General features: G+C 42.0%; 1 protein-coding gene across 1 annotated transcript in view; it reads right to left on the bottom strand.

The window, feature by feature from the left end:
- The window catches only part of adamts9 (ADAM metallopeptidase with thrombospondin type 1 motif, 9), a 47,445-nt gene extending 39,820 nt beyond the window's left edge, over window positions 1-7,625 (bottom strand). Inside the window, exons 1-4 of the mRNA XM_008409541.2 lie at window positions 7,093-7,625; window positions 6,392-6,810; window positions 3,464-3,626; window positions 84-415 (exon numbers count right to left, since the gene is read on the bottom strand). Coding sequence (XP_008407763.1) covers window positions 84-415; window positions 3,464-3,626; window positions 6,392-6,810; window positions 7,093-7,189 — 1,011 coding nt within the window. The 5' untranslated portion in view covers window positions 7,190-7,625. The remainder of the gene's footprint in view (window positions 1-83; window positions 416-3,463; window positions 3,627-6,391; window positions 6,811-7,092) is intronic.
- Between the last annotated feature and the right edge of the window lie 15,588 nt (window positions 7,626-23,213).

Below are 23,213 nucleotides of genomic sequence, written 5' to 3'. Positions count from 1 at the left end.
CGCGATGTGACGAGACAGTAAACAGTTGGTTTTTGCGAGGTACAACAACGTTTCCCCGAGCAGACCTCCACTGTCACACTTACTATAGACATCAGCGTGAGTATGTAGTGCTGCAGGTTGCTGCCGTGATGCTCCACCATTTTGCTGTCGGCGACCAGCATGACTTCAACAAAGCGCGGGTAGGAGAGGAAGCGCTTTGATCTCCTGTGAGGTCCTGAGTCACCACCGCTATCATTTGACGGTCTGCTGCCAGCAGCAACGCCGCGTTCTGATGTGAGCCGAGCGCTACCGGTCAGGCTGGAGCTCAGTGACCCCAGGTCGTCGAGCATGCCAGCGCCGACCAGAGGGGACGCGCCGCCAGCAACGGGGGCCGGCCTTCTCCTCGCCTTCTGCCTCTTGTGCCTGTGTTTGTGTCCTAAGAGTCAAAGAATCCAGAGCGTAAATAAACACAGACGCAAAAGCTGAGGTCATACACACCGATTCAATCATTCAAAAGAAACGCAAATAAATTAAAAGACAAGATATAAATGATTGTGTGTGAGGAGGAGGATGTGGTTGGATTTGCAGTGAAGGCTTTAAAGTTGAAAACGCACGCAAAGTGTGGACTGGAGAGAGGAGGCCTTGGCTTCACATGTCTGTGCTCTGGCTGTATTATGTTTGTTTCTGCTCAAATATTGTGTTGATTTGCTAACACAGAGTGAAGGCCCATTTTTCTTCTTTTCCCTCAATTTGAAAAGAGGGAAAGAGAGAGAGAGCGAGAAAAGGGCAGTGAGTTCAGACGAGGTAAAACTTGAAGTCAAATCATAGAAGAGCGCTACAACAGGCAGCTCAGGAAACAAAGATGACAACAAAACCACCGCCTGCGATACCTTTCTCTGACTGTCTTTTTTTTTTGTTGTACTTTGAATGATAAAATAAATAAAGCCTAAATCCAACAAGATAGCTGTGTTTTATGTCACTGCAAAAACAGAAACATTTACAAAGCATTTCTGATGTAGTTTCTAGTGCCTGACACACCTTAGTAAGCTTGAAATCAAACAAAACTAACTTACAAGTAACTTTTCACACTTTAAGAGCTTCTTTTAAGTAAATAATTTTGTAATAAAGTGAAATAATCTGCCAGTGGAAAAGACATTTTTCCTATGTTGTAAGTCATAATGTCTTGTTCCACTGGCAGATTATTTTACATACATATATTTAGTAGTTTTTCATCAATATTCAGACATTATTGCCTTGGACAAGCTCCTATTTTGTGCTGAAAAGTTACTTGTAAGTTAGTTTTCAAAAAATACCTAGTAAGATTTTGTATCACCAGTTAATTCTCACAAAAACGTGAACCTTCCTTAGTGATAACTCATGTAAGCCGGCAAGGTAACGGGACCTTTTTTTTTGTAATAATCTTAGCTAGAGTGTGAGTCTCGTCCGTCGCATAAAAAAAAAACACACTGTAGTTTGTCGTTTGGCGACAAAATGTACAGAAGTTCAAAGGGCAAAGGAATACTGTTCGCAAGGTACAACATAAACTTCATGTGAGCCCCTAAATCACTTCTAGCTCCATGTGACTTCTTCAGTCAGGTCGGCGCTCCCTCTGGCTATGTTTTCATACATCCTCACTCACGCTGTGCAACAGAATCAAAAGAGAAACACACACACACACATGCACACACACATAAACATTTACATACGCAGCGACACCAAACGGCCGCACAACAATCAAGGGAGGAAAATATTCTGCCATTTATTTTCTTGGTTTTGATTATTTGACTATCTTAAGTTGGCGTTATTTTGCCATTACACAGTTTACACAGCGTGGTCATCGCAGTGGGTCTGCCCGAGCAGCTTATCAAAGAAACAGAGGAAGTACAAGAGTCAACAGGAAGTTCAGCCAGTAAACTGAGATGGGGAGATACAAGGGTGAACTTCCAAGTGATTTTATTTTTTTTTTGCGTGTGTGAGCCTGTGTGAGTTGGAAAGCTTCCTCACTGATGTGCAGCAGCTGCAGGAACTGCATCGTGCATGCCGTGTGACAGCCAGACCTCTTATTCATGCTGAGCCAATATCAATAAGAAACTCATCCTTTTATTCGTGCTACATAATCATTATTTCCCCTCCTGACCCCCCTTTTTAAGATAAACCTAGCTTAGCTTAATAGGCACAGAACAATTATTGTAATAACTCGATAAGCGCAGCTACTGTTGCATAATCGGCTTCTGCTGCGGCTGATAGGGAGGCTGCATGTGTGGCTCAACGATTACACCTGATTATGTCTGTGGGAACCAGTTTAAAAGGTTGCATGCACATGAGAAAAATCCTCCACTTGCAAACCACACACATCCCATGAAAACACTTCCATGCACATAAAAAACAACCGCATACACACTGTTTTTAAACACAGCCACTGGGAGGTCCCAGCCCAGAGGCAGCCGGCTCTGCTGGGTTTCGCCACTAAGTGGGGGAGGGGCGACCGGAGCTGATATTTAGGTCAGCTGACGGGTGATGTGAGCACTCCATGGATGAATTTCGATAAAACTTCAGTACTAAGCTCTGAGCTGCTGGAATTTAAAGGTGTTTTCCCCATCTCGTGGTCTGGTAGACTCGATTCAATCGAGGAACAAAATTGTAGTTTTTGCAACACTTTCAACTGGCGTGGTTCACTTTTGCAAAGCACTGGGTCAAATGAACCAAACCCTTGAAAAACGTGTCCTTCCCCACACCCGCCTGTGGTGGCGCTGCACCAAGAAACACTGAAGAAAACGACACCAAACCTCTGAAGAAGAATCTAAACTTCTTTCGAAATGTAAACAAAAATGGAATAGCGTGAGATTTTTCAGGTTGTAGGATTTCTCTCACCTCTGGTAAAAGACTCATTTCTTTCTCAAGCGCTGGACTTGTTCATTTATTTTGGCTGTATTTACCCAGAATGCCGTGCAGTAGTCTGCTTCCGGGCTTTTGGAGCCGTTCAGCTGAAGTGAACTCTGGCGCAATTCGAATGTAAATGTGAATGTCAAGCAGGCCAGAGTTGGCAGGGCATTCAGGGTAAAAACAACCAAAGCAAACACACAGGTCTAGAAATGGTCGTGGTCTTTTACTTTATGAGAAAAGGAGAAATCCTACAGCCGCTAAAATCTGACGCCACTCCATTTTTGTTGCTCTCAATGTCTTCTTCAGATTTGTTGTGTCGTTTCCTTCATCGGTTCATGGTGCAGCGCCACCACAGGCGGGGGATGGAAACAGATTAGCCAAAGTGTTTGGTGTGTTTAACACAGTCCAGTGTGAAAGCAAACTGCACCAGCTGACCCCAAATGTACCCAAACAGACAGAGTCCACTGAGTTATCAGGGGATGAAGAGGGTTAGGGTTTAGTTAGGGATAAACCTAAATTACAGTTGCATCTGTATCTTAATAATAAGGCTCGTCTGTCAAAAAGCGCGATGCATGCACGCTCATCCTGGGGAGCGGCGCACCTGAAGTGTCACAGGCTGAGGTCTCTTCGGATGTGCGATTCCCGGATGAAAGTTTCCTGTACACGATATGAGGTTTTGTGTGTTCCTCTTCATAGTGCTCCCCTTGATAGCTGTGCAGGGGCTCCACAAAATACTCCCCCTCAGGAGACCTGAAAGTGCCAAACTGTAAAGGAGACAAAAAGAACCTGTAAGAATCAGTCAAAAAAAAGTAAACATAAATAATATATAAAATAAAGCAGAGGGAATTTGCTCATCATCGTGCTAAACAGATTATATAGGTGATATTGTAGTTGCATAGAATCCATTTTGATCAAAACAGATTTAAAATTGGAATCTCTAATTAATTTGTATGGACTGTTTAAAACTCGTCTTGCCTGGGAAAATTACATTGCCATGATGTTTACAGATCAGGAATGGACTATGATTCTACAGAATCCTAAAATAAACTCCAAGGAACTTTATAGAACAAGACTAACCAAAGTTTGTCAAACTGGTCCAAAACTAATTCATGCATGTACACATGTTTCACCGCCTGTTCGTCTGGACCCCAACAGCCTCACACACATACATGACCATAAATTAAAAAATAAATAAAAAGTGGCTCCAGCACTGTGCTCTGTGGTACTCCTAAACTAACGTATGGTGCAGGAAGTAATGGTACAGCGGGTGAAGTTGCCTGCATCTTCCTTTCATCGCTGCTCTACACATTTTCAATGGGCTGCGCTCAATGGGTTGCAGGAGACCCATCGAGCGCACGCTCTGTGCCTCTCCAAGGTCTATGCCAGATGAATAGTATAAGTTATGAATAATGCCCTGCTGAAAGTGCCGCGCACCAAAATTCAAATGTGCACATCTGTGTCTGTGGTGCACAAAAGCTAGCCGTACGATATCCGCCGACACTGCCCACACATCATAAGATGTTTGATTCGTCCAAAAGCATGCAGAGATCCTGATCCCAGTAATTCTGCCGTTTCTCATGCGCTGCCACCTGAATTCTTGCAGCTTGACCCACATGCAGCAAAGCTCTGCAGTTCCAGCCCATACACACAGGGATTTCCCTAGATTCCCTGAATCTTTGCAGAATATTTCACACGTGCTGAGCACGGTTCTTTGAAATTTTCCTCTGAAGATATTTCTAGGAAAGTCTTAGAGTTTTCCATTTTATCCAAATGTAGAATAGTTTTTGCTTATTCGCAAAATACGGGATGGAATGAGGAAATGCCTTTTCATAACTGGATGAAAGGAGACAATTTGCATGCGTGTACGAATTATCATCAAACCAGACGAAAGGAATCAAAGCAGATCTGCGATGTGTATCGGGGAAAGCACTCTGAATGGTGGCAAAATGCCCTTAGAAGCTCTCTTACTGTAGATCACAGGAAACCTTCAGCATGACTGGGCAACTTAGATCTCTACAAGCTAAACCACTGGCACATTTGACTTGTTGCTCGTTTGTTACGGACAGCCATCATAGAAGGTCATGGGAAATAAAGCAGGCGAAACACTGGTATGGTGTAGATGTATCTGACACAAGTAAAAAACATTAAACCGCTCATTGATCCCACATGTGCACAATGCATACAAATAAATGCAGTTTGTCCTGCAAAAGTATTCGGTAAACTCTCACGTGTTACAACCACAAACATCAGCATTGAAATGGAATTTCATAAATTAGACCAACATAAAGCAGTGCATGGCTGTAAAGTATAAATAGATGATGCGCATTGTTACTGCCTGCTGAAAAAAAAAAAAAATCAAACCAACCGCCTTCGGAAGTCACTATAACGAGTAAACAGTATAAATCCAGCTGTTGTGCAAAGTCACCAGAGGTGTACCGGAGAACATCAGTGATCAAACATCACAAAGACCAAGGAGCGCGCCAAACAGGTTATGGATAAAAGCTGTGGGGACGTTTAAATCAGCCACAAATGGTGGTGAGGGGGAAAAAACGTTTGGCAAAACTGAAAGCCTATGAAACCGTCCGGCTAATGGGTGAATCTCTCGAGATTTATGTCCGAACCTTTAAGGAAACCACTGCAGCTTACAGTTTACCGTATCCATGTAGGTGACACAGCAAAGCGACATGTTGTGGGTCAGATGAGGCCAACATTGAGTCTAAAACTTGCACTGAGCCGGTGTGAAACATGGTGGCGGTGGCATCATGCAGTGGGGCATGCTTTTCTGCTCACAGGCGTCAGGAAGGTGGATGGAGTCAAACACAGAACAATCCTGACACAAAACCTGCCAGAGTCCGGCTGGCTGGTAAAGACGATCCTCTTCCAGCGAATGGAAGTTCTACAAAGATTTGACTAAAAGAGGCTAAAGCCAAATACACTTTTTTTTTTTTTTCCAGATTTTCATTTATACAAACTATCTTTGTCATTGTAACCTGGGGGAAAAATGCTAGCATGTGTATAAATATTTGTGATAAAACAGTCTCTCTTAAAAAATTAAATAAAATAAATCACCTCACGAGCGGTTTCTATGAATTAAACTCTGAGTGCACTTTTGATCCCCAACAAAAGTCCTGCTTCAGCAGCACTGGGATTTTTGTGTGTGCGTGTGTGTGGGGGGGGGGGGTCGTGATGACGTCAGCGACAATCATTCTCCGGCGCAGCTCAAACGTGCGTGAAGACGTCACCGACTGCCGGGAGAAGGAAGTGTGGAAATGGGAACGTGCGGTCAGACCTCGAGTAATAATTCGTGGAAAGCTGAACGCGCCCTGAAAACAGAGCTCCGAAACTTGTCGTAGTTTGGAAATTCTGTTAAACTTATTCATGTTTCTTTTTTTTACGCATAGAATGCTTGAATTAACTTTTATTATTATTGTTATTATTATTATTATTATTATTACTACTACTATTACTATCCAAATAAGAGCCAGCTCTAAGTGTACATTGTCGCAGCCGTGCGTAAAATTCAACTCACCAGGCCGGCGCACAGACTGATGACTGCGGCGTGTTGTGCATGTGCATTCACATGTCCTCTATAGAAGCAGTGCCTTAACTCCGTGTCCTCCTCCTCCTCCTCTTCTTCTTCCTCTTCCTCCTTTTCCGCATCTGTTGCAAAAGCGGTCTCGTTATCTCCTTGGGGCGCTCCGAGGATCGTCACAGTGTAAACGGGCGCAATAAATCCCGAATCCAGCGTGAGGTTCAGGTGATAGTTCTTCCCGAAAGCAGATATCCTGTAGTGGATGTTTGCCGCGGCCCAGTGATCCGCGGCGCTCCCGGTGCCCTCGTCCAAACTCCGTCTCTTCCTCTTGAAGTGCACGCCGGCTGGAAGCCGGTCACCGGCTTCATTCACTCGCACCGGGGTTACTATCTCATACGCGGTCAGCTCCTCTGGTGCTGCGGGGAGGGGGTGGGGGGTAGAAACAAGGCAGGAGGGATTCAGTTCAAGTCAAAACAGTCCAGATATGCGAGATCATGATTTAAATATATATATCTATATTTTTTTTTCTCACGTGTTTTTTTTTTTTATTATTTTGGTATTTAACAGTCGATCAGACTTAAACTTGTGCGCTACAAGGCGGAATTGGGGAAACTCATTCATTCTCTGCCTTGCGAATGATCCCACGCGTCAGGAGGGAGGAGAGGAGAGGGGGGTGGGGGGTGGGGGGGTGTACCTACCTGTGCTTGAACTCCGGAGCAATCTCCCTGTGGATGCGACTACATTCAAGAGATCAGGGAATAGCAGGAACCCCAAGCCCCAGAGGAGCACATGCATGTTGTCTCAGTTCAGAGGAGAGAGACCCGGGCAGCCTGGAAGTCCTGTTGGGAAGTCCGCTTGTTCCTGCGTTCTCTCCGGGAATCTCCGCCTTTCTGCCGCCGCATCCACGTCTTATTGCCGTCCGACCTGGCTGAACTGCTGCTGCTGGTGGTGGTGGTGGTGGCCGGCCGGTGAAGCAATGCAGAGTTGGGACGTGAGGGCTTCGCGGAATCCCTGGCGAACATGCATACTGCAGAGAGAGAGGGGTGGGCTGCAGCTCGGAACAGTCCACTGGCGATGGGCTCTAGTGAGCCCGTGAACTCTCTCCCCTGTGTAGGGGCGGGATCAGATCAGCAAAGGTACTCTGGTGCAGTAAGGGGGAGCCGAGTGCTTTTTATACCCCCACCACCGCTCCAGATAGGGTGGTCACATATACAGAGGAGATTACTTTTTTTTTTTCTGTGCTTCTGAGTATGCACAGAATGTACTGGCCAACTGACCTTATTATTATAAACATGCGGGATTTGTTTGGATCTTACAGCTTGACAAAGTGGCAGGGCCGGCGCAAGAATAAACTGGGCTCTACGCAGAGGTTAAGTTGGAACCACAGCAGCCATAATAGCAGCAAAATGCTTAATTGGTTCAACGTTAATAATTTAAATTTCATCTAAAAAACAAAACAAAAAAACACCTGTTTAGAGTTGCTTTTGAAACATGATCAATGAAACATTAATCGACACTTTGATGCATAATGATGTCAACTGACAATTTGTTGTTACAACTTTTGTATTTTTTTTGTTGTTTGTGTTTTTGTGGTGTAGAGCACTTTGAACTGTCTTGTTGCTGAAATGTGGTACACAAATAAACTTGATTGATGTTTGGCCAACTTGTCGTCTGACAAAGAGCTATTTAGTATTTACAAATCTGGCAGAGGGGACTTTTTTGTTGTTGTTGTTAAAACTCACAACTTGACTGCTTCCTGATTTTAAGTTGCTATGACAGATTAACGGTTTTATAGTTTAAAATTAGCAACCACTCCTGTCTGAATAACGTCTATCTGTTCCAGTGGAAATTTGAGGAACAAATGCTTCCCGTGAAATCTTTTCATCGTGGCGGCTGTTGCGTACTTCAATAGAGAGGGACGTGAGCGGGAGATAAAGATGTTCTGATATTCCCAGACAATGGACGGGTGCCTCTCTTCTTGGTCCCCCAGTAACTTGAACTGTGTGTACCTTGGTGGTCTCCACGTCACTACCCCTATCGAATCTGCGGGCATCTGCTTATGTTCTCGGTATGCTATCTGGTAATAAAGGACAACAGCTTGGGCATGCCTTCATAGCGTACAATCAGCATGTGCAGCCTTTAAGGAGACTGCACGCTTTGCTTTGCGTAACCAAGATAAAGTGCCTAATTTGAAGTGCCTGCAGCGTTCAAAAACTGAAAAAGACAACCTCTGCGGGGTATTTCCCTGCCCAAAATAACAAGCAGAAAATGTTTGGTGTTTTGGTCATTATGGTAATTACACACCGGAGCCTGTAGTGTTACAAATAGTCATGATTTCTTAAATGGCAACATAATTTCAATAGAGTCAACCGGCATTTATAATTATGGCTCCAGCTGTTCACAGAGCGAACGCGACGCTAAGCTGCCCAGGGCCACACATTAGCAGCAGAAGTGCACATTCTCTAACGTTTATGGCTCCAATTAAATGCGATTACAGGGGTCATTGAGATGTTGGAGCCTTCTTCTTCTCCTGTCTGTTGGTATCGCAAAACTATAAGACATTACAGGCATGTCTGACAAGTTCACAAAATTAACAATTTCTGAGCGTTGGATGTAAAACACTTCTACAACACAGGGGAATGAATCGTTCACCATTTCAATCTGTTTTTTTCTAACCAAAAATCCAAATTTTTAAAAGCTGCCACTCTTTATAATAGGTGTTGAGCACCTCAGATGATTTGGGGCGCCATTTTTCCACCGAGTCTAAATTCATTTATATCACTAGAGTGCGATTATAAATGCTGCTTCAGCCGCAGTCAGCAGTTTTCATCAAGAATCCGTTTCAGCAGCAGCACCATTTATCCACCAGCTGCTGATTTTAAAGAGTCAAGAAGCCAAAAACCAGGAAGAAAAAGAAAATAAATAAATAAATAAAAGACGATTCCATGTTTCTCAATGGAGACACCACTACAGCTGCAGGCGCCTGTGTGTGTGTGTCCGTGTGTGTGTGAGCGAGGGTGTTCTCAATGGATGTTGGTCATTGAGGTCATCGGCGTCACCCCTTCCTGAGTTGTGCGCAGGGCAGTATCATTCAGGGCCGCTATCGGCAGAGTAAACTGCACTTCCTCTCCAGATCACAAAGGCCTGATAGGGGGTGGCGAGCTTGAATGAAGTGCCTGAGATCGGCCTGAGATGACGAAGGCTCCCTCCGCCCCATCCTGTGAACTTCTGTGAGCACATCTTTGTCACAACGTTCTCTTTTTCTAGTGCGTTGAGTCGACAGGCTTTAAATAAGTAATATAGAAGCGAAGCGTAGTCATCGGATTAATCATTTAGTCACTTTTAAATGAGGTGTGGAATCAAAAGCACACGTACGTCAATTGATATTTTAGAGAAGTCCAATTCAGCCGAGACCCATCTGTTTTCACTGCGGATGCTCATCAGAGTGTTTTCAGTCGTCGTTTGACTTATCTGATCTCATTTTGTACATTCTTGCAGATATATTTCTGCACACTGAAAGTTCGACAAACTGTCCACTGATACAATTGGATGTACATATCCAACACTGGAACTTTGAACAAGTTTAATGGTGATCACGTGAACATTTTTTGTACGGGGTTGTTGATATTGAATTCTGCTTCAATAATTTTGTGTAGATTACCATAAAACAATATACCTGTTGTATGAGAAGATGAAGAGGTTTAGGAGGTAATAAAGACATATGAGATGCAGTTGAAAGTTTGTTTCCTGGCTGTACTATACTCTCAGTTCTCCTACTACATGTATCTGAAACAGGGAACAAACCTCTTTGACGGACGTGGGACACAAAAAAAAAAAAAAACACAATAACATATTGCGAACCAAATGATAATATCAGTTAAACGGGGAGGATAATTGCCGACTCGCTGGTGCCGAAGTCAGTCATCGCGCAGTAAGCTAAAAACGGGAGAGAAATTCAGTCGCACAGATTTAAAATAAAATCGGAAGCAAATCCAGCAAAATCACGGAACATTTGAAATACAGCACGAGGTTATCAAAATCTTAAGCATGAAAACTCTTAAATCAATTTCTGAATGAACATTAAATCCATTGACCATACTCTCATAGTGAAAAGCAGATGTTTTCCACTTTTAAACTTTCGTCTGGTGGATTTATGATATTCAGATTATTTGGGGGGGCAACAAGAAATGTTTCTCTGACATCACCGCTCATATCTTTCCATCTTGGCACTGTTAAAATGCACATGTGGTGATTCCCGTGTTAGCCGATTCTACAAATGCAGGCCACATTTTACAGATTTGTGGTTGTAATGCAACAAAATATGAAAAAGTCCAAAGGATGTAAAATACATTTTCTGAGCCCCGTATGAATATGCAAACGCAAATTACACACTCGGCATCTTCCCGCATCAGACGGCTTGGAAAGACTAGCAGGCACGGACACAGACACTCGTGGCTGTTTTGGACCAGGAACCGCACGCCAACGGATCGAGATGAGTGCACATGTTGAAGGCAAATCAATGTCGCATGCCCTTATTCTTTTAATTTAAAAAAGCACAAAGCAGCAGCTTTATGGGGTTTTCCAAAGAAGGCCGGAATGATGGAGGGAGGCTGTTCTGAAAGTGACTTCTCAATATGGACTTAGGCAAGTTTATGTTGGGTGAGAGCTGAGCGAAAACAAAAGCTCAAACATCTGAAATGCAATTAGGACACTGGAGGAGCTTTCACAGAGCACAAGATACGGGCCTGGAGTCTGCCCAAGTGGTACAACAGCTGTCAGCAGGTCCGTCCAAAAGTTTAAATGCTTCCCAGGTTCTCTGGCTCTCTGTGGAATGGCAACAACTGACTAAATGCCAAATTAATCACTTCACAGAGCGGAGTGGGAGGAGAAAGCAAATCAAAGGTGTTGTGCAGCTTTTTCCTTGGGCACCGCTGTGACATGAGGTATCCAGACACGAAGGGGAGCCAAACTGGGTGGCTCTGATCGCCAGAAACGTCTTATTGCTTTCACAAACTCTTTTGTTTATGCAAGAGCCGGTTGACGCAGGCGTCCTCCTTTTGGCGAAGCCTTTGAAAGAGCCCATTTGTTTTCTCGTAGCATGCTCAGGTTGAGCGAAGGACGACGTTTGCAGCTGGCGCAGTCGGAGAGATGACGGTGGCATCAGGATCAAAGACGGATTTTGTGTTAAGAAGTATAATAAATCTGTCGCCACAACTAGTCATGATCTTGTTGGTTGTTGAGCGCTTCAACCCACAGAACGATTGGCATTTTGCCTTTCATCACGAAACAGTTTAAAGGCCCCGATCACTATAAGCTGGAACAGGAACAACAACAAGATGGGAGGGAGAAAAAAATACAGAGAGGTTTCAAATTTAAATGATCGAGCAAATTATGAAATATTCCCCTTATTATTCTGAAATGGATGTTCTCCACTAGGCTTCCCCACCATTTTTATCTTGAAGCCGCATAATTAAATCAAAAATGGGAGCTTTAATCAATCAGAGCTTGTATAAATGCACATATCCTCACTCACCATGTATAGTCACTAAGGTCTTGGCTTTGAATGGTCTGATAATGTACCGTATGTTTGGGTTCTCTATGGTTACTCCAGAGATGGGATAGATCAGTCACAGACAAGATTCTCAGATAAAAAGTGTTTCACTTTAAGGCCAGACACTTTCCTGATTGTAGAGTGAAGTTCATCTGGGAAGAGCAACAAAGTGAGAAACAGAAGAAAAGTCACACTTTATATAGAAGAACGAGAGTCGGCAACACTACGTGTATGTCGCGTTGTGTATTTAATGGACCCAAAAGCAGCAGGCAAGACTTAAAGTTCTGTTCATGATTTAATGAAGAAAAATGAAAACGAGGCACCAACTTACAAAAAATATCTAAAAATCAAAAAAAGCAGAAAAACAGGGCCAAACGGGAGGCATGAGGAGATACAGAGAAACCAGGAAGTAGAGAAGAGGAAAGCAGGAGTGATAAGCCGGCAAGTTGTGACTGAGAATGAGGAGCTTAAATACTAGGAGGCAAACAGTGGGGACAATGGACCTGGGCTGATGAGCTAACTGGTTGCAGGTGTGAGTAATTTAAGCAGCAGCCGGACTGAGTGGAGGAAGAGATAAAGTGAGACAGGGTGAAACAAGCAAAAATACAAACACTAAGGAATAACTGGACCTAAAGAAATAAAACCTAATGAAAATAAGGATGACTAAGAAGGGCTGAACTAAAATAAACCAGAGCATAACAGAAATAAACAAAACCCAACCCAAGAAACGCAGAGTTTCTTGGATTGGGTATAGAATATATAGAATATCTTAAACTGCAACTACAGATGTTGAAGACAGCATACGGCTAGCAGAAAGCTGTAAAGCAGATGCTATCTTATTGATTTTGAAGAATTTGGACTGGACTTGGTCAAGATCTAAAGTACTTCGACAGATCAAACCTCAGCTGGAGAACACCTTAAACAGAGTTTGAGGTGAATGAAGCCTTCGTTCCCGATTGCAACGCTTTTTCTGGCATTAGCAGCATCTTAAAATGAGACACGAGTGAAAATCACAGTAATATGATCTACTGAAACCTAGACTGAGTTCCGATGCATCGATCGAATTCACTTTGGGGTTTCCTGAAACCTTTAGACTGGGGTGGGGGGAGGGGGAGCATCAAATCCAGACCTCGAGTTCCTGCAAGGTGTGTTCCTGGTTCAACAGGCCTCAACCAAATATCTGAGTTACCTCCTCAGCGTAGTCAGGTTCTCCAGAGTGCTGCTAATGACCTGACTATCCGACTCTGGTGTGGTGAGGCAGAGCCACATCAAAAACCTGCAAGACACCGTCCCTCGAGGGCTGGATTTAAGGATCCCACTAAAACAAAACAATCTCATCTTGTTTTGTTTTTGTGGGACAAAATACTAAAACAGAACCTAAGATCACAAATCATCTTGCGAGCTTAGTGATCATCACACCCCTATGTCCTCTTCTCTATCATTCCTAATGGAAAGAATGTTGCAATGGCTGCTCGTGTACAAAACAGGGGCCCTGAAACAGTCACAGGAATGAAACAAAGCATCGAACTGATCGTTGAGGGGTCTCACCATGAGACCCTTTAAATGCATCTTCTTGTTGTAAGCACACAGCACAGCTGGAGAGGCAAACGCACAGCAGAAACGCAGCCATCCGGGGCGGTGAACAATCTTCGGTTTGCTCTGCTGAAAATGCGCTCGCTTGAATTTCCCCAGTAAAGACAGCGGGCGTGATTCTCCGGCTGGATGTCTTCTGCCATCCATCGTGTGCAGAACCGAGAGGCCGTGTTCAATAAGAGGTCGGACCGACTGGCTCACGCGCACATGCGAACGCGCATTTTTAATTCAAAGCACGTGAGCTTTCTCACCGATTGCTTTTGTGCGCAGACACGAAGAATTAGTCATGCTACGTGAATGTCACATTGGATCTTTCTGAATCACATTTAAAATAATAAAAACAGACAGGTAGCAATTAAAAAAATAAAAATAAAGCCAGAGATTTCCTCCGGTAATTTGAACCTGTAGCTCCTTTGCACTTACTGAGAAACACTTTAGCTGAAAACNCACACACACACACACAATAGCCCACACATTATTGTACAGTAAGATCTGTTTCCCATCTGCTTCATCTGCTCCTTTGTCTTATTGGATATAGTTTGGCGTTCTGGGTCAAGGACTCTATTTTGTTGCTGTCAGGGTTTGTAGAATAGGCTGGCTCGGGTCCTGCTGGCAGCGCCACCATGTAAGTGGGTCATCTGGGGCCAAGAGGAGCCAGCGAGCTTAAAGGCACATAGCAATGAGCTCGAGGGCCCAGCTGCATGTGACGGGTCATGTGTGCTGTTTAAATTGAAAAGAGGAATATGCCAGTCCATGAGGTCTGTGGAAGGAGTTTTTTTAAATTTTTTTAAAGCCTTAAGATAACAGTATCAAATTCTCTGACTCTGTTATCTTTTTATGAATTTTTCTCAGCAGGGTGAAAAGCACAATGCAAGTACTGTGACTGGGAAAAGTCCAAAAACGCAAAAGTGGTAAGAGAAAGGTGAAGGTTTCTGGTCGTCATGCGTTTACCTTCACACATCTTAATTCTCACCAGGTTCTCTCCCGCAGCCTCCTACTGCCACCACCATGTCCCGAGATGGATGATTTTCTGTTATGGTTTCACACGTTTACTTTCCCACCTCTTATTGCCTGGTGTGCAAGTTTAGGTTCTTGGTTTATCTAAAGTTGTGCCATACTTTTCTCTGTAATGTCTTCAAACCTTGGATGTTAGCACGGCCTCCACAACCGTATTCCTGTTTTCTGAGTTTCTTTGTGTTTGTTCACCAACCAAGTTTCAAACTGCAGAGGTCTCCACCAAACACCTGTATTTATAGTGATTAGATCAGACTCAGATGGAGTCCATTTTACTGTTTGCAACATTTTTGAAGATAAGTGATTTCCCCAATTGTTATCCAGGAGGATCAAAATAAAATAAAGTGGAAGATTTGTCAGTCTAACAGTTGCTTTTTATTATATTCGCTGCAGAATGTAGGGGTCGGATTTATTTGACAAAGGGAAGTTATGGGATTTAAAGATACTTTTATGTTTTTTGTTGTTTTTTTTTAAAGATCATAATTAAATGTATTGTAGGTTTCCATGTCCAGGAAAAAACACAGAACATGTGGCGTTGATAGACTGATTCCAGCTCAAGACGAACTCAAAGCAGATGAGCTCCGTGGCATTGAAGAGCCACTAAACATCTGAAGAGTACATCATGGTGTTTTCCGATCTGTAATTATGAAACCCAATAAAATCCTTTGCAGAATGGCAGAAGAAATTAGGCTCATAATGCATTCTTCTAAAAGACGAAGGGATGGAAAAAGTTAAACATTTTCCTTTTCTTTCCATGAGCAAAACGCTTGTGTGCATCTCTGCTGAAGTCAGTTCTCAGAGAATGAGAAGTGCAGATTTTCTTTTTTTGTTGTTTTTGTCTTGTGGCCAGGATATTCAGGCTTGATTAAACATGTTACCGCGCAAAAATCTGGGAATTGTTTATTAAAGCGAAAGAACATGTCAGGATGCTGTACACCGCCACACAGCTGGGCAGATGTTTTAAATCACCTGGAAACAATTTTCCAGATGCAAAAAAAAAAAAAAAAATGCAAATGCTACAACAAACAAAGCATGCAAACAATACGTTGGAATCGGGGTATTTCTGCTTACAACACTTTATTGTAGCAGCGGTGGATGGAAAACATGTATTTCTGACAAAATCAGAAATAGAATTCACAATTTATGCATTGAGGAATTGCCATGAATTTGTCAGTAATGCACATTTCAGTACATTAAAACTAGGTTATGTATCCTGTTTTGTTTTTCTTTTTTTAGACCATTCTTCCAACTTCTCTCCTGTGTATACTGCTGCTTGGGAATGGATGAGATACAGGAAATATCCCATATCAGATGGAAAGGATTCCTTTAGATTATATCCTGAGGAAAAAAGTCATTCCTCAGTGAGATACGAAAGCAAGGGCACCAGTCTATTGAGGAAATTGAGCAGAGGAGGAAGGCGTGTCTTGTGAACTTGTTGGGGGGGGGCATGATGTAAAAGGTTACCGACACAAAAAATCCACCATTTTACTGTGTTGGGGTAAGGATTGTTTTTCTGTCCTTTTCTGAGTAGATTGCCGCATTTCTCATCTGCTGATAAAGAAGGGAAAAATAATCTGATGATTGCAGCACAAACGCTAGCTAAAAACACCAACTAAGCCTTGTCTATGTAGGTGCAGCTGACTGACAGCACAAGGAGAAGAAATGTCACTATAGCATAGCTAAAAATTGTACTCAAGAAGAGTAGGACTAGGTTTTTTTGGGGGGTTTTTTAGTCAAGTAAAAGTATAAAGTAGCCATCCAAGAAATTACTCAAGTAAGAATAGAAAAAGTATTTGGTAAGAAGTCTACTCAAGTACTAAGTAACTGCTCAAAATATCAAATATTAATTAATTATTTACAGTATCAGACAGACCAATGTTCACAAAAATATAAAGTCTTGTGGACATTGAGGTATGTTAGACCAAAATAAAAGTAATTAACTTGAATAATTAATCAATGTAAAACCTATGAAACTTTAAAACTGCAGGTTTTAAAGGCACATTCATAGTAGCTTCACTGAATGTTCTTCATTGCACAGAAATGCACAGAAAGTATCCAGAAATATAATTGAAGTAAGTGCACTTGTGTAATCTACTTGTGTAATCTTCATAATAAGATTACACAAGTAAAAGGTACAGCTGTAGTAGTAAAAAATATTCCCAAAAGGACAAAAAAAAAAAAGCTACTCAAGTAAATGTAACTGAGTAAATGCAACTTGTTACTACCCAATTCTGGCTGCGATTACCAAAACGGATATCAAAAAATAGAATCAACCGTAAGCTAGTTTCTTCAAACTGCATACAACCAAACCATCTCACTGGAGGCTCACACAGAGTGAGGCGGTCAGGGCGAATGGAGGATGTGTAACGCTAATTACCTTCCTGTGTGAAACGAACTGAGAACTACCTAATGTAAGTAATATATCCACGTCGTTTTCATCTCTGTGATCGGTGCAGCTTCATGCAACCCAAGTTCAATCACTTCCGACTGAACTTGTCCAGAGAAGGTCAGGAAAGAGGCTTTTCTAAAGCTGTAGCATGTTTTTCTCATTTCCTCCTGGCTCCGGTGCAGAACGACTTTCAATACGATACATCTCTGTCAGCGTGGGTGTCGCGTGGCTGAAATCCTCACACGGACGCAGCTCTCACCTATCTGAGCTCCCATCGGCAACCTGGAGTCAAGCTACTCTTATGAAACATTATGAGGATGTGTGATTGCCATGGCTAGAATTTAAACGTCAGGTTTGGAAAGAACACTTGCAGGGAAGATATAGATAATCAGGTCTATGTCAGATAAAATGACTGGAAAATGATGCATTTTCTCCAGACTGTAGTCCAAATCAAATCAAATCCATAGAAAGTAGCTTGAGATTTGTCTCAAAATGGCAGGAGTGTTGACTTTAGACAAAAAGACAGCGCTAAGGCTCTGCTGTTTTTGCCTGTGTGGGAGGAGCAGCGCTGTTTTTGACATCAGCTAGTAAAAGCAATTTCATAAGAACGGCACTAATAAAACCAGCAATGAAAATATCCCTAAATCATGATGAGAAAACCTGAAACCGGATCACGTCGGTATACAGCACGTCGTTCAGCTAATGACTGAGCGGGACTTCTCAAGTGAAACTGCTGCACAGCTGGCTTTTTTGGCCTTTTACAGCAAATCCCTCAGAGGAAGGACAACTGGACAGAGATATTCGGCACAAAACATTCAGAGAATTCAAGTCCCTCGCGCTGCAACGCTCAACCTACACCCAAAATGACGTGAAACCAAGTGGAAATTAAAGCGTTTCAGAACACTAACAAAGACACGGCTCTGCCAAAAGAACCCAGTCAGTACAGGAAGATGGTCTTTTGTGCCACTGTTGAAATAAGTTACCAAACTAAATAAATTAATGGCATACCAAGCTCTTTTTCCCCCCCCCAGCTTTCGGCTGCTGTGCCACGCATGCGTTTGCAGTGATATTGGTCTGAAATAGAAAGGAAAAGACAGAAGTTTCTTTTCTTTTTTTGATGCGATCACGTAATTTTTTTGGTGAAAAAAAAAATTACATTACAATTGTTATTGGGAAAGAAGTCAGTCTGAAGTCACTGACAAGACAAGAAACCATAATACATTTCTACTGACTGCAAAATGTCAAAGCAAAGCGAGACGAGGCCAATTCAGTCATTAAGCATTGATTTACTCTACCGTACTGGATGGAGATCATTGCCTTTCAAGTCTTGCCACTGATTCTTAATTTGATTTAGGCTTGCGCTTTGACTAGGCCAATATGAATACGCTCTGATCTATACCCACTGTAGTTCTGGCTGTACATTAACGATAATTGTCCTGCTGGAAAGTGAGCCTCTGTCTCTGCCCCCTTGTCTCTTGCTACTACTGAAGAAAAAAATCCCAGCAGCAGGATCCTGACACCAGCATGTCTTGGTTTTCCTTCACAACAGGTCAAAACATTTCAAACTGGTCTCATGCGGCACACCAGCTCCATTTGCACTGCAGTTAAAACCCTTGTGACCTAGAGTTCAAATCTCCACCTGGATATTTTTGCTTGTTTTAATTGTACCCAGTTCTTTTAAATGTCATGTGAGTAAATATATTTGCTCATTTATCCATAACAACTGGAACTTTCAATATCAAGCAAGTTATTTTCACAATTTACCATCTATTAAAAGAGTGCCCCTCAGCTTAATTTCACTCCCTGCCACCGTGGGGAGTGAAATTATTGTAATAATCCGATATTGGCTGAAAAGCGCAACGTCTCTCCTTTCAGAAACTGTTGGAATTTTTCCGATAGCGCCAAGTGCGGTGGAATTATGGTACTGCAAATTTGGCTGGATCGCCGGCTCTACGTTGGGTCTGGAAGGGTTAGATTACTCAAGTGGACTTTGTTTATTACGTAGGTGACCTCTGCAGGCAGCTGGTTGTATTTAGGGGGATCGGAGTAAAATGGGGCATAATCCAAATGCCTGCAACAGTTTAGAAAGTTTTATTCATAAAACTTCCAGAAACCACGAATCATTCCATTTCATAATTATGTTCCGCTTTGTGTTGGTTTAAAAATCCAACCAAAGTACACAGTTGTTTTGAAGCGGTTATGTGACCAATTCTTTAAAAAAATAAGTAAAATCAAATTGGCAACACTTTATTTGAAGGGGTGTGCATAAGACTGACATGACACTGTCATAAACATGACATAACACTTGTCATGAACATAAAGAAGTCTTTATGAATGTTTATGACAGTTGTCATGAAGTGTCATTCGGTTAATAATAACACTTTTAATGCAAAGTTGCTCTAAAAGTTGCATTGAAAGTCCATTTAAAAATGCCAACTTTGCATGATTTTGTAAATAATGACAATTTAATGCAAAGTTGGCATTTTAAATGGACTTTCAATACAACTTTTAGAGCAACTTTGTATTAAAAGTGTCATTATTTACAGAATGACACTTCATGACAACTGTCATAAACATTTATAAAGACTTCTTTATGTTCATGACAGGTGTTATGTCATGTTTATGACAGTGTCATGTTAGTCTTATGCACACCCCTTCAAATAGTGTTACCATAAAATTTCTTCTCTTTCCTTGTATGTGCATATGGATGGAACGTTTTTGGCTCAATCCCTTTTCGTGAAACGCTTTACATGATTTCCACGAATTTCTGCTCTGCTCTCTCCGCTCGTTGCCTGCAGTCTGGTCGACATCCTGCTGACACTATTTTAGCCTTTTTCACAAGGCTGTGCTTACCACAGCCTCCCTTTGTAGTTTGTATACTAAATGCACAGCAGAGAGGGATCCCTTTTGGGCCTGCGGTTTCCTGAAACAAGCCATCTGCATCTGCTCCGCTCCCTACATGGCCTAAGGATAGAGAACGGACACAAATAAAGTGGTTTCATAGACAGCGTAGCCCTCAAGAAAGAATTCATTCATTTGTTTTTCCTCCCTCCTGCAGCCGACAGATTTACTTCAAAACCATAAAATGGTTTCATCAGTCGCACTCATGGTAATTAGTGTCCCTTCTGATCTTCGAGACACTGTAAAGGAGGTTCAGAGTCTCGTCTCTGGTTTTACTTTGCTCCGCTCTTTCTTTATCAGTGCTTTTAATGCTTTTCCATCTAGTTAACTCCGATGAACATCTTTATTGCAGCACATGGAGAAACGCCAACGAGCGGCTTTCCTCAAGGAGGCTCTGACGGTGGCTTTTCCGTCACGTTGACTTCGAGAGCCGAGAGATCGGATCCTGACGGCTCGTCGAGCTGCGCTCCTAATCTGCGGCAACTGAGTGAACTCTGTGAAGTGATAAGAACAGGAAAGATTAAGAGCGGAAAGATAAAGAGTACAAAAGGAGGAGGAAGAGAGAAGGAAAGGAAATCCTTTTTTGGGAGAACAAGTCCGGTTCTCCCTGCAGCGACTTCCAACGGGAGAGGAACATGTCAGAAACGATCTATGTGTGGACGAGCTTCATGCCAGTAGATGAAGTTTTGTTGAGATCTAAATGAACACATCTATCTCAAAGCCGCCACTGACTTAACTTTTGTTAACACTCATTGTTGTGACCTTGAAAAATGTTCTGGTGCCAGTGTAAACCAACTTTAATTCTAGAAAGTAAAATAAGAGTCAGCTGATGTTAGAGTTTACAGAAATCATCGTACCCTTTAAAGTTTTCCATAACCAAACTTCAGTGTATTTTATTGGTATTTTCTACAATAGACCACCACAAAAACACTACATAGCTGAGAAGCACGACTCTATAAGAGGTTTCCTAAATAGTATTTTTTATTTGCATATACAGTAGGGTACCAGAAGTTGATCAGAGTTGGTGGAGGTAAACATTGACCAGCACCTGACAGACTGGAGTGGAGATTCACCTTCCTAAACGTAGAGCAAGAGATACGGTGGGATGTTTTAAATCAAAGCATATCTATGTATTAAAATAGCCTAGTCAAAGTCCAGACCTAAAACCAATTGAGAGTGTGTGGGAAAACTTGAGAACTGATGTTTGTAGATGCTCTCTCCATGCTGACTGTGCTTGTGCTATGTTGCAAAGAGACATAGGAAAAACTCTCTAGATGTGAAACATTGCCAGACATGAAAAAAGGCTTGGCAGGGAAGGGCGGTCTAACAAAGTATACACTTACTAGGAACTGAATATAAACATGGCACATTTTTCAGATTTATATTTGTACAAAATGTCAAAAACCACCAATCATTTACCTTTCGATTCAGCAGTGCGTTCCACTTCGTGTTGATGTTTAATGATTGTGGAGTTGTCACATGAAGTAACAGGAAAGCTACAGAGGTATGAATGGCTTTGCACGGCACTGTAGTTCGATGATGTGGAGGTTAGTTTAAATGGAAAATGTATATGTATATTTTTGTTTAAAATCAAATTTATTTAATCAATATGCAGCATTAAAACAATATTGCATATCTAAAATAGAGCAGCCATTGTTTTGTGCAAAGGTTTTACAGCCGCGGGCTAATTTGCAAATCCAGTCTCTTTTTTTGGACTTTTGGATAATTTATTTACAGTAGCAAATAAATAATGCATTTATTTGTGCATTAGCAAATAATATTTCAGATTAAATTAATGGGGACTCTGATCTTTTCTCCATTTATGATATGCTGTCTGTTCATTTTACACTTGTTAATTTCCCTTTTTATTTCGCTTAAACTATTTAACAAAACAGCCTTTCTTTCAGCTCAACATGAATGTTAAGCGTGTTAAACCATCTGTTGCAAAAGTTGAATTTGAAACATTAGACTGGATAGTCTAATAATTTATGCAAAAGTCAAATTTTAAAAATTACATCCGGATGTTCAAAACATTGTGGCAAACTTTAGAAATGTTTGATTTCTCTCCAACGTCAGAGATCTTTAGACACTTTCACTTTGATTTATTGCCAGTCTCATGAAAATCCCATGAAGCAATTAATGTCACTAAATATACCCCATAACTCTATTTTTTAAACTGAAAAACACAAGCAATTGCAGCAAGAACTGGTAGAGAAAATAACCCCAAACTATTAGAAACTTATAATATCACTGTGTCCTAACTCCACCCAGTAAAAGCCCGCAGAACCCACGTAGCTACGCGAAGACTGGTTCATCAAATGAAAACCAGATGGAGCTAATTACATCATTTCCATCTCATTAACTGAAAGCTTTAAGACTTGATGATTCTTAAAGCTTCCTTATCTGATAAGGAAGTCACTCCTAACCCTTCAGAGTGAAAAGTAGCTCAGCATCCGTCTTCAAAACACTGGCAAATCAAAGATGAGCCTCCGAAATCCACTTTTACTCCAAGGTTCCCAAAGTTCATAAATGTTGATTAGAAAGATTTTACCATCAGGAAGCTCATTTTGACCCCCCCCCCCCCCCCCCTTCCCTCCAAATATGCCTTAATAACAGTCTTTAAATTGTAATTTAAGGCTTCTTTATAGATTTTTTTGTATGAAATGATTCTGGGAATGCCATAAGGAGACCATGTTTGGGCCTCTTGTGGAAACATAATCCAGTGGTTGTGGCGAACAGCTCAAATCAGTCGGAAATGTTCTGAAAGGTTTTTTTTTTTCTCTTTGTTGTTTGTTTTTGATGATCATTTTTAAATAAAGCCTGTTTGAATTGTGCAAGCGGGAAGGGAAACGCTCCGCTGAGTTCAATCAGCTCCATGTGGGGCTCCTTTTCTCCGTCTCGGTCTGGTTCTCATAAAAACGGCAGAAATCGACTCAGAGGTGCCCTCTGAACTTGTGCTACGAATTTGAAACACTCAGATAAGCACAAGCGTTCACTGCACGCGTTGACGAGGTTAAGGATTTGGGACGCTCTATTCTGTTTTTTGTCTTTTTTTTTTTTTGTTTTTTTTTTTGGAGACCTGAAAGACCAAAGGAGAAAAAGATTCTGAGAAAAACTCCTGGTCGTCATCGAAAGCTTTGAGCTGCGCTGTCGTTTCCAGAGTTCCTAATCTGTGTTTACAGGAGAGTCAGCCCGTCTCTGATACGGATTGGATGTAGTAGCCCAGGGGAAGTTGGGACGGCAGCCTCCCATCCTGCCCCTCTGAATGGATTGAAAAGTAGGAGATCAGATCTTCAAACAGAAATGGGTCACAACCAAATAGTAGCCCCAGAGGAACTCTGTATACTCACCATATCCTTTCACTGGAGTCA

Source organism: Poecilia reticulata, linkage group LG5 (assembly GCF_000633615.1).
Source record: "Poecilia reticulata strain Guanapo linkage group LG5, Guppy_female_1.0+MT, whole genome shotgun sequence".
Taxonomy (NCBI): Eukaryota; Metazoa; Chordata; class Actinopteri; order Cyprinodontiformes; family Poeciliidae; genus Poecilia; species Poecilia reticulata.
Note: the sequence above shows the minus strand (reverse complement) of the source record. Positions and strands in the feature narration are given on the sequence as shown.